This window comes from Artibeus jamaicensis, unplaced genomic scaffold (genome assembly GCF_021234435.1).
Source record: "Artibeus jamaicensis isolate MK-2021 breed Jamaican fruit bat unplaced genomic scaffold, CSHL_Jam_final scaffold_474, whole genome shotgun sequence".
Classification (NCBI taxonomy): Eukaryota; Metazoa; Chordata; class Mammalia; order Chiroptera; family Phyllostomidae; genus Artibeus; species Artibeus jamaicensis.
In genome coordinates, this window is record NW_026522046.1 from 13,111,463 (window position 1) to 13,124,451 (window position 12,989).

The 12,989-nt window shown below is 34.1% G+C and overlaps 1 protein-coding gene across 5 annotated transcripts in view; it reads right to left on the reverse strand.

The window, feature by feature from the left end:
* Positions 1–12,989, reverse strand: part of NAALADL2 (N-acetylated alpha-linked acidic dipeptidase like 2) — a 1,140,409-nt gene that overhangs the window by 53,799 nt on the left and 1,073,621 nt on the right. For all 5 annotated transcript variants that reach the window (XM_053657983.1, XM_053657979.1, XM_053657982.1 and 2 more), the window contains one exon: positions 6,607–6,700. In XM_053657983.1, the coding sequence (XP_053513958.1) occupies positions 6,607–6,700 (94 nt within the window). The remainder of the gene's footprint in view (positions 1–6,606; positions 6,701–12,989) is intronic.

Below are 12,989 nucleotides of genomic sequence, written 5' to 3' on the forward strand. Positions count from 1 at the left end.
CTTTGCACAATGCCTGGGGCTTTATGGAGACTTCTAAAGTGCCAAGGTGTATCCCTGAAAATTTGTTTCTTCCTAAGGACCCTTGGTACAGAATCCCACAACATATTCCAACAGACCAGTGCTCAAAGGTGCTTCTTACAAGTCCTATTCGCAGAGCCTCTCAGAGTTCTGGGTAAGACCAGGAACTACAGTGCTGATTACAGTGCTACAGTAAATTGACACAGGTTTTAACCTGACGGAACCTGGTAACTGTGCCAGCTACCTCTTTTCCTGAGGCACTTTCTGAACTGATGAGTTTCAACTTGGCATAAACCTTTGTTAAGTCTATTCTTCAATCTCCTGGGTAAATTGATAACTGTCTTATTTTTAATGATGATTTTAGTACTTAATATTGTAGTTTTTCTTCAGAGTTTCAGATTCCAAAAAGTTTTACATTTTAGTTTATTTCCATTTTTCCTGCCTTGAGTTTCTAGCTGTATATTTTCTAGCTGTATACTTAGAGATTCACTTCATTTTATTTTAAATTAAGAGTAATGTGTACTGGTCATAAACTAAAACTACATTTTTTTAAAATTTCAGACAAACATGGCCTTTTACTTTAATAGTATTTCGCAGAGCCCATTTCTCTATAGATAAGCTTATCACAGTTTTAGAGGTGCTAACAAATGCACAATCACAGCTTAGACTTCACTGATTTATAGTGACAACAAAAGTATGATTTATGTTCTGCAGAATATACTAGTTAAAAGCAGAATAGAAGATTATTTGGGAAGAAAACGTGTGCTACTTAATGTCATCTTTAAAACATCTTGTGGCATCACTAAAGAGGACACAAAATTGCCAATGCGATTCCAGCCAGAGAAAATGACAGTCCTAGTATGACTCACAGTGAATCATCTCATCATAGCTGGTTATTTAAAAAAGTTAAATCAACAAAAACATAGGTAGAGAGATGTGGAAGCTGGTGCTCTATTGATACTCAAATAGGCTACCATTGTTTGTACAATGCATAATAAAAGAATATTATTTAAAGATGAAATATGCCAGAAGACAGTGAGTATTATGTCTAAACTGAATATAACAAAAAATATTTCTTGCAAAGATGTCCAAGTGGCATGTTTGGAAGAATTAGGTTGGCCACTTAAACAGAAAACAACAACAGGCAACACATTCTAAAAATTATCCTGTATATCCAATGATCCAGGTAGCCAAGGCAGATGAAAACTGAGCAAGTCTTTCAACAAACTGCATGGAATGGGTCCATCTAACTGGTGCAGAAATAAAACCAGGGGCTCTTTTTATGGCCCATGGATGTTCCTACTGTGCTGTGTTTGTAACTACATGATCTGGTTATTGGCTGCTTTGGAAGAGCAAGCTGAAGCTTTTTTTTTTCTTTAAATATTTTATTTGTTCATTTATGTACTTATGTATGTATGTATGTATGCATGCATGTATTTTAGAGAAAGAGAAAGGGAGGGAGAAAGAGGAAAGAAGCATTGATTTGGTTGTCTTTCAAACATACCCTGACTAGTACTAAACCATGACCCCAGCCTGTGCCGTGACAGAGAATTCAACTGATGGTCCTTTGCTTTGTAGGATCATGCCCAAACAACTGAGCCATATCAGTCAGGGCACAAAAGTTTTCTTGAATGAATTAAATTCACATGTGGCTTATTTTTATTCCCCTGCTGTTAAGGCAAAAAGTTGGGATTGTATATTTAATAACACATGTAAATGTAATTATGTTTTTCCTAAATCAAGACACTGAAAAGGGGAAAAAATGGGCTTTGTAAGAATGAATCAACATGAGGGCAAGGCTACTTAGTCTATGCTCTATTACAAGTCAAGATCAGAAGTATCAAAAAAATCTTTAAATGTATTGCCAGTGAGGCAACACTCATAGAAAAATGGATGTAGTACTATCCTGCCATGGACATAGTGTTTTATCCTAAAAATAACATATAGAGGAAAAATGCACAATGCAATAGACCAGGGGTGTCAAACTTACTTTTCCCAGGCTGATATGGCCCCCAGTGAAAATGAGTTTGACGCTCCTGCAAAAGACCATTGATCTTATGGGAAAGTAGAACAAACGATGCCACTAAAATATTTCAATTAATGTAGTGAAACAAAATGCATAGCTTTTTAAAATTTTAAAAGAATTTGGGTGAAGTATAAAGAATAGGGAAGAAAATGACGACAAAGGGAAGCTATATGAATAGCAACAAATAATGAAGACAGGGAATAAATAAGAGAAAAAGAATAACCCTGAGGGATACAAAACGGACACTGTACTTAGGATAATGATTGAGTGACATTATGTGATACATATATGAGTTCTGAGAGAAATGGGGGAGAGAATTATTAGTGTGAGGAGAAGAACACTGAAAATGTGGAGACAAAGAGATCTTGTCACAGACCCAGTTGTCTCAAATCCTGTTTTGAAACCAAATGTGGAATATCAACAAATTAAATAAAATCTTTAATATGGTTGTAATCAGAATCCTTTGAAAAATATAATGGGGATTGATACCAAACATATTTTTAGTAGACTGTACCCAATGGGAGACTGTATCTCTATCAATTTTAGCAAGCACAGTAAGATACATCTAAGAGAATGCTTTTGGGTTTATGCCCTTGCCACGCAAAAATACCAGTTTCAGAAATGCCAGTATTGATCAAACCATTGGAAATGCAGCATGATTCAGAATTGTTAGAGTTTAGATGGACTGCTTTGGATTCTTAGGGATGCAGGGCCAGGTACCTGGTATGTCCCTCCTTTACTATCTGAGGCCAGTTCAGAGTTGGAATGGGTGGTAATTAAAACCAAGACTGGAGACAGATGGGCTGATGACTAGAATCATGCCATTTATCGTTTTAATTTTACCAAGTGGTAAATTTACTTAATATTTCTCAGAAAGAAAAAAAATTAGGTGTCTTTATCATTTGTAATTGTATAAAAGAACCAAAACGATACTTGAAAATATGAAGCTACAAATCTAACATCACAGAGTGCTTGCTTCCCTGGCACCACCTCCTTGAAATACAATCCCTCCTTCTAAAATGAAGTGATTGACACTAATGAATTATCAGAGCTAATAAAGAAAATAGTCTGATCAAATCAGCATTGTCACTTTTTCAAAGAACAGGAAGAAAGTCTGCCAAAAACCATTTTACATTTAGTGAGACAATTGGGCAGTGGCAACAAGCCACAGTGTTCAAAATTATGTTTCCTGCTGATTCTGGCTTGCACTAAATGCATGTGTACATAGCCAGATCAGATGAGAATGAATTTTTCTTTATTTGGCCATTTGTAGTCTTACAATACTTCAAAGAATGAATCATTGGGAGTCTGACAAAGAAAAATAGCAGATATCAAACAAAAGGCATCCAAATTGTACAGTCATTAATGATTTTGAAGAGCCATCTTTTACATTTAAAGAATGGTTAAAGTGAAAAACAGTAAACTTAGTAAGTTTATTAACTGGTCATTCTTTAATTCTGGCTCAATGGGGTGATGGTCTTTACTTTTCACACTTTCTTTTTCCCATACAAACTAGTACTTACTGCCTTCTATGGAAATGTTTGTATATAACTTTCTTCACATGTGTATCTGAAGCATATTTGTTTTATTTATCAGTTACCATTTATACTACATCTCCATGTACCACATATATTCATTCTCCAACTATTATGTGTTTGGCATTGACCAAATATTAAAAGCCAAGGTCACTCAGTCAAACTGAGCTCTCAAGAATCATCCAATAAATCAACTCAAACAAATTATTCACTGAGAAATTATCCTTCTTTCTGGTGGTTGTGGGAACTGTGGAGAATGGTCTGCTGCTACTGTAAACTAGTGTAATCAATAAACAAGATGGCTGTTTGTCAAGGGGTGAAATTTACACCATTGAAAATATAATTGGGTTTCAGAGACCTACATACTTAAACTCTTTGCAAAAAGGGGAAACAGTATTTTATAGTTTATCCCTAAAGTTCACGTTTTTTAAAATGTAATTGAGAACTAAAAACTCATCGCTGGTATCATGACAAAATTTTAAAAATACATGTATGTCAACAATTTAAGCTTGTATTCAGTAGTCAAATTATATGTTTCATGTAGCTGCAGAATTCTATTTATCTAAGGAAAACATTTAGTATGGTAACTAAAATTAAAACTGAAATATTTATTTAGTTGTTTTTAAGTGGTGTCCATTATTTACACATTAGCATATTCAAGTATCTTATTTTAGAAATAGGTTATAACCAAAGTAGTTAAAATAGAGGAGGTGTACCAAACTGCCTACAGTTTAGCAAACATTTGAATAATCTTTGACTATGTGCAGAGCAAGTAAGTTTGAGTTGTGATTACTAAAATATAAAAACTCTGCATGGCTTAATGGTGACATATTATATATTTTTTGATAAAATATTTATTCCTAAGTCATGGTAAAGTAAATGTTTTGCCTTTTCTGTTGTTGTTGTTGCATTTTGTTTTGCTTTGCCTTGTTCTTTCTAACACCCAGTACATCCCAAGTCTGGCTGCATGTTTCTGAGTGAAAGTGACAGGAAGACCCAAGGAGTTTCACATCAAAAGAAAGAAAACTCAAAATTAACTAACAATCAATGAAAAATGCATTCACCAAAACTGAAGCAGTCCAATATAACAAACAGCAAGGAACCCAAATGTCGCTGGGTCGTCCACTGGGGACCTTTGGATTTTAGGAAGAGGTTCACATAGACTTAGTGATATCAGGCCTGCAGTGAAACTCTTAGTAGCAAACTTTTTGTCTACATGTAATTTTCCAGGGAGAGAGAACATACTTTACTTCTGATTTTGAAAGGAATCTCTACCCCAAAGCAAGAATAATATAATTCTAACAATTATTAGGCCATCATTTGACCTTCAGAAGTAGACTATGTGACTTGAGACACATATAATAGTTATAATGCCAAAATATTGTTTATTTATGGATTAAAAAAATAAACTCAATTGTTTAAATTATAATAGAGCTTGGTATTTAAAATTATAATAGTACTGATACTGTTGTTTTTGCTGATTTTATTTCTTTAATTTAAAATAATATTCTTCATGTCATTATTACAAATGTGATCTATGTTTATCATAAAAAATCTGACTTAGAAAAGCAATTTCTAAAGCATTTATAATTCTATCATGCAGTTCATATTTCACAGTATATTTTCGAGGCTCCTTCCTATGAAGGACGGTTATTCTCTTATAGATGAATACATCTTTATGTTATAAAATAATAATCTCCTTTTGTTCTCTAAAAGTTTTAAGTTTTATACACAGTGCCAACTAAATTCTCTTAAGTGTAAAAATTAGAACAGTCTACAGAAGTAAAATAGATGCTTAAAAGAAATCCTTGCAGAAAAGATTACACTAATATTTAGAGAATATTTTGTCCTTTATTTATACCTGTTCTTATTTTGCAAAATGTTATATACTCGGTGACTCAGAGTCTCAGCTCAAAATATTCTAAAAATAATAAATTAACAGTAGAGGGCAGGGTGATTGCTGCAGGAGTCACACTGACAACAGGGAAACAGAAGCTGACAAAAGAAGAAAACTGTATAGAAACTGACAAATACAACAAAGCAACTCAATGAGGCCACTTCGTATGGGAGCAAACAGCTCCACATAACAGCTCAATTGTTCCTGAGGTCACGGTTTTACAGCCACTATAATAAAAGTCATGAGAACAATTGTGAGGCGATGCTGTAGCATTCTCTTGGTTAAGAAGCAACCCAGGTGGTCAAAAAAGTATTAAATTTTCAGAAACTGAAAATATTTGGCTCTTTAGAAGGATCTACATACTCTCCAAACATTCCTATAGTTAGAATATCAGCTTTTGCATTGAAAAGTGAACTACAAATGACTCATAGAGGTCTGATAATAAAATGTGTGACTCAAAGAAAAGAAAGGTTCATTCTTTAATTACAAAACTGATTTTTGCATTTGTTTAATAAAGACAAGTTATAATCCCAATGAAAGTTTTATATGTAGATAATGTGGAAATGAAGATAATTATTAGAGGCTGGTAGAATTCTGCTGAAAGAGATATATTCAGATGTGAAGAAATTGAAGTAGAGATGAGGAAAATAATCTTCTTGTTATCTTTTATCTAGGATGAGCCAACACTTCAGTGAAATGAAATGGAGCCCAAACCTTATAGAAAATGAATCCCCAATGAGAAACTTCTGGACAAGTCTCGTTTGAACTAACTAAATGTTAGATAAAATGTTTAAAAAAAACCCCAAACCCCTAAACTATATTTTTCTACATGGAACCTATAAATAATAATTAATTAAAGCTTGAAATTATAATCTCTTTGATATAGAAGATGGTAGGTAGAATATTCTTTCAGACTTACAATTTGCCTTATGCTTACTCATAAGTGCACTTCATTCCTGTGGACATGGCAGCCAAAATTCTTCTAATCCCTTCTCATGATGACCCTCTACAGAGAGGGAGGGTCTGCATTACCATAGTTAGTATACTACATAACTTGATCCAATTCTTGTTAAAAATTAGTTAAACAATTTTTCATTTTTTAAGTTACTATAATTTAAATAAAAAATTACCTTTAAGGCTGTTTTGAACTTCTAAAGCTATATCGAGAGCATTAAAGGGCAGAACTGGTTCATTGGCAATTTGTAAAATCACTTCTCCTGAGAGCTGAAAGAAAAAAAAAAGGAAATGCTGGCATTCAGTATTAAGGGTTTTGTTTGCTTTTCATTATTCTATACACTCATACATCCAGAGTAGCAAAAACACAGAGGGTAAATTGTACTTTTATAAAATCTTTTTATTTTAAGTAGCTTTTAAATTGTATTTTTCTATGAAGGAAAATAAAATTCAGTATCTATTTCATGCCTCAGGGTAGTATGAATACATATATTTTTTTCTTTTATTGACCTAAAAACTAAGAAATTGCTTTGATACTTCATGTTGTAATATTTAAACCTTTAAACAATCCCTTCTAAAACAGTTTAGAATACCACACAATCAAATTAACAATAGAGAGTAACAGAAAAGTCAGTATCTGGTTATTGAACTAAGTAAAACTCCAGACAAAACGAATCATCAGTTGATTTCATTTAAAATATAATATAGTCTATAAAATTCCTTAAAAATCTTAGGCACTCTTTTCCTTTATGCTTTACTATATTACTAATTACTTTTATAAAATTTATGAAAACTAATAATTATACATCTTCAAGGTCAATGTTTAAATTAAATTTTAAAAATATAAAATTCTAAATGGCATCTCTAAACCTCATGCCTGGACAACTGTGTTTGAAAACCAACATATGCACTGCAGCTGAACTGGCATCTGCTTAATAGACTGAAGCCGTCATGTGTATTCATAGACATCTCAGAGTAACTTCAGACTGGTGGCAAGTGCTATTGTTAGTTTCTCTCTCTCTCTCAAATGACATTTAATATTTACCAGGGTTATACAGATGTCGCTACTTATCTTTAAGTCCTAAAGCTGGCACCCAGTGAAATGTGACTGGGTTCGTATTACTAGTCTTGTTAGTGAATGAAAATATTCTTGTGAAACTACACAAAAGGGAAATTAGCACTCTAATTTGAGGCAGTACAGAACACATAAGATATATAGACTACAAAGAAAATATGATGTTAAATATTCAAATCCACATATTCAACAAGGCTCAAAGTCCATTTAATATTTAGAATTTATATTTTCCAATAATTTACACGATTTATATCAAGATAAAAATGCAACTCAATTCGATCTTCTATGTGTTTAGTGAAACACAGTTCTTGAAAATAAAGAGGAAAAGAACAGTTTTGACATCCCTTTATTTCTTTGGGATTTTTTCTCCCATATACAGCAAACACTTCTTCTCCAATGCCGAAGGTATCTCTGCAGACACCTTTATCCCCAGCATAGTGATCGCAAAATTCTTGGGAGAGTGCTTATTCTGATTATGATGTTTTTCAGGAAAAAGCATTATTGGCAGTAGATTGCTATGAACCCTGTGTCTATTCCATCCCACCCCATCCAAATCATTCAAGGAATACTAATATTTGGAAATAAATTACTTGCAAAAAGGAATTTTTAAAGAAGATTAGGAAGCATTATGGTTTACTTTTCCAATTTGCACTGGATAATAGAAACTACAAAACAGACATGTTTTATTTACACTTTTGGAATCTGGAAACCACACATTACAAAAGATTAAAATGAAAGAATGGGGAGGGAGGAGAAAGGCAACTTCCCTGTGTCCTGCTGGAGAGAGCTGTTTTGTTTTGCTTTCTTAAGAGTCACTTGGCAGCTCAAACAAATAAAATATAAGCCAGTCACCTTGCTATTTCTTTCAGAAAAAACCTGGCAACAAATTCTAGGATTTCTAAGTCACCTGGCCCATGATAGACTGCTTAGACTAAATTGGCTTTATTTGCAGCTGCATAAACAAGAGGGAGATTTGTGTCTTGCCTTTAAGTGAGAAGAGATGAGAAATACTGCATACACTTCTCACATGCTTTGGTATTCAACCTTATTGTTATACCAAAGCAGCCTTCCCTTATATTTATATAAAGTGCTATTATTTTCAAAATGCTTTATACTTAAATATCTTATTTCACTATCTTGATGAGCCTAAAAACAGGTAGTGGGGGAACTATCCCCATGTTAAGGACAATGAGAATAAGTCTTGCTGGGCTCCAGTATGACGATGACGTAGGAGGCTTCTTAACTCTCCTCCTCTTATAAACACAGTGAATCTACAGCTACACATGAAATCATTCCCTCTGAAAAAAATACAAGAACTAACCGAATGATTCATAGGCTAAAGAGAAAAAACTCACATAAAAATGTATAAGAAAGTCTGAGACATACTCTAGCCATAAAACTGACTGAATTATAGAAACATAATAATCAAACATAGCTCATAACCCTTAGCTTTTTCCTGGGAAGAGAAAGGTTTGGATCCAACATCTAGTGCCCTAACTTTTAAGATTTTTATTTGAGGGACAGAACCCCAAAACTCAGTGGGATTTTTGTCCATGAGACCCACAACACTATAGCAAAAAACAGTTCTTAAACATCTTGGGAGGACCAGCTATGGCTCTCCCCTCATGGTTCAGTGCAAAGGCAGCAGGTTAAAAAAAGAAAAAGAAAAAAAAAAAAGAGACTGTATCCCAGGCTTTCTTGAACAAGGACAATCTGCATATCTTAAAATCTATAGCCTAAGGGTAAGTTTTCTAATTTAACATGCATCTAGAGGTCAGCTAAAATCCTATCTGGAGACCAGAGAAACTGGCCACACCATCTTCGTGTGCTCCCTCTGCTCTGCTCTCTGTCATTGGTGTCTCACAGAAAAAATGTTGTGCACATGTCTGGTGCCTGGCTTTTGTGGCTACCACCCAGGAGATGCATTCCTTAATCACTTGGCTATGGTGGTCAGTGGGGCTTGCTTTCACAGGGCCCACAGAATGTAGCAAAGAAAGAAACAAAAAAAACCCATTTCCTGACTGGCTCTTCCTCCAGGGCTCAATACAGAAGCAGCAAAGTGAAATGTGCATCTCCTGGCTTTTTCCCTTAAAGAAGTTTATTACATGCTTCAAAAGTTACTGCCTGAGAATTTGGCTTCCAATAAGCCAGCATCTAGGTGCTGACTGAGTCCTACCTTTGGGACACTGATCTTGGCACACTCTCAACTTCTCGGGGCCACTAAAAATACAGGAATTCAGCTTGGACAACCACAAAGTTTTGAAAGACAACTAAGAAATAAGGACGGACTGAATGGTAAGGTTCATCTCGTACAGGAAACAATTCCATCAAGAATAGGAGAGATAGCTAATTTATCTGATATACAGATTCAAACACAGAAAGTCAACGAAAATTAAAAAAAAAACAAAGAAATATGCTTTAATCAAAGAACAAGATAAAACTCTAGAAACAGAGTTTAATATAATGAAGGTAAGTGACTTACCTGATAGAGTTTAAAATAATGTTCATAAATTTGCTTACCAAGATCAGAAGAACAATACATGAATATTGTGATAATTTCAATAGTGAGATAGAAAATACAGAAACCAGAGACCTGAAAATTACAATAATTGAACTTAAAAATTAAGTAGAAGGCTTTAATATCCAATGAGGTCAATTGGAAGAAAGGATCAGCTCAATAAAAAGGCAGTGGAATTCATCCAATCAGAAAAGCAAAAAGCAAAAAATAATGAAAGAGAGTAAATGTAGCTTAAGGATCTATGGGACACCATCGGATAGATCTGTATCAGTGTTATCGATCCCAGGGAACCCAGATGGAGAAAAGAAAGAGAAAGAGACAGAAAGATTATTCAAAGAAATAATGGTTGAACATTTCCAAACTCAGGGAGAGAAACAAACATCCAGAACCAGGAATCTTAGACAGCTAAAAAAGGGAAAAAAAAAAGATAAATCCAAACAGACCCACACAAAGACACATTATAATTAAATTGTCAAAAGTTAAAGATAAAAAGAAGATCTTAAAACAACAAGGGGAAAACAGTTTGTTACCTACAGGGAATCTCCATAAGACAATCAGCAAATTGATCAACAGAAATTTTGTAAGTCAGGAGAGCTTGGAATGATATAAAGTGCTAAAAAAATGCCAATCAAGAATATGCTATCCAGCAGAATTGTCCTTTACTATTGAAGGAGCGAGTTCTCCAGACAAGTAAAAGCTGATAAAATTTACTACCACAAAAAAAAAACGATGGAGGAAATCCTTCAAGCTGAAACAAAAGGACACTAATTAGTAACAGAAAAACATATAAAATTATAAATTTTACTGGTAAACATAAGTGTATAGGTAAATTTAGAATGCTCTAATTTCTAATGGTGGTGAATAACTCTCTCATAAATATAGTATAAAGGTTAAATGACAAAGATGTTACAAGTACTAAAACCACAATAATTTTTAACAACTATACAAGGTTAAAGATGCAAAGTGGAACATCAAAACATAAAATGTGAAAGAAGTGGAAGAGTTAAAAATGTAGAGCTTTAGTATCCAATTCCACTAAAGTGTTTTTCAGCTTAAAATAGACTGCTATAAAAATATTTTATAAAAACCTCATGGGAATCACATACCTATAAAAGATGCATAAAAAATAAAGAGAAAAAACTCTAAGAATACCACTAGAGAAAATTATCAAATTATAAAGGAATAGAAGAAGAGAAGAATAAAGGCACAAAAGAATTACAAAACAGCCAGAAAATAATTAACCAAATGGTAACAGTAAGTCCAGAACCATCGGTAATTACCTAAAATATAAATGGACTAAATTCTTCAATAAAAATATATAAAATGGTTGGATGAATAAAAACACAGGACTCAATTATGTCCTGTTCACCAGACTCACTTCATCTATAAGGACAAAAACAGACTGAAAATAAGAGGATAGAAAAAGCTTTTATATAAATGAAAACTAAAAAAATGGAGAGGTAGCTATACTCGCATAAGGCAGAGACATAATAGACAAAGAAGAGCATTATTTAATGATAAAGGGATCAATCTAAGAAGAGGATATAGCACTTACAAACATTTATGATCAAACATGGCAGCATCTAAGGATGTACAGCAAATATTCACACACCTAAAGGAAGGAAAATAGACTGCAGTACCATAATAGTAGGGGACTTCTGTATCCGACTTTCAGCAATGAATAGATCATACAGACAGAAAACCCTCTGGAAAACATTGGAATTTAATCAGAAGTTAGTATACAAAAGTGCCTTCGATTTCTGGATATTGACTTTGTAACCCACCATTTTGCCAAATTCATTAATTAGTTCGAGCAGTTTTTTGGTAGAGTCTATAGGATTTTCCATGTACACTATCACGTCATCTGCAAACAGGGACAGTTTTGTTTCCTCCTTTCCTATTTGGATGCCTTTTATTTCTTTTTCTTGTGTGATGGCTGGTACAACCATTATGAAAAACAGTATGGAATTTTCTCAGAAAAATAAAAATCGACCTGCCTTTTGACCCAGCAATTCCACTGCTAGGATTATATCCTAAGAATCCTAAAACATCAATTTCAAAGAACCTATGCACCACAATGTTCATAGCAGCACAATTTACAATAGCCAAGAGTTGGAAGCAACCTAGGTACCCATCAGTAAATGAATGGATCAAAAAATTGTGGTACATATACACAATGGAATTCTATGCAGCAGAGAGAAGGAAGGAGCTACTACCCTTTGCAACAACATGGATGAAACTGGAAAGCATTATGCTGAGTGAAATAGGCCAGGTGTGGAAAGACAAATACCATATTATCTCACCTTTAACAGGAAGCTAAACAACAAAACAAACGACTAAGCAGAATAAAAACAAAGACACTGAAATAGAGAACAAGGGGACAGTGACCAGAGGGGAGAGGGAAGGGAATTTAAAGGGAAAAAAGAGGAGGGATTTGGAGGAACAAATAGGAAGGACACAGGGATGAGAACTAAGGGGGGTGAAAATGGGAGGGAGGTGGGGGCATGGGGCAGGGGGAGGCTGGGATGGGAGAAATAGACAGAAAACTGTACTTGAAAAATAACTAAATAAAATTTTAAAAAAAGAAGTTAGACCAGATGGATTTAGACATTTACAGAACATAGCAACAGCAGAAGAATAAACATTCTTCTCAAGTTCACATGGCAAATTTTCCAGGATAGATCATATGTTAACTCACACAATAAAAGTCTTAATTTAAGAAGATTACCCTCATATCCAGCATCTAATCTGGCCACAATGGTCTAAAACTAAAAATTAATAACAAGAAGAATTAGGTACTTCACAAATATCTTGGGATTTGGAGTACACTTGAAATTTTTATTGGCCAAGTAGCTCAGGTAGGTCTGTGACATTGACAATTGACAATCCTTGAGAGCAAGAGCTATGTTGGGTCCTGAGTGGCTTCGAGGGCTATTGAGGTCCTCAGAGGCAAGGGTCCAGGGTGG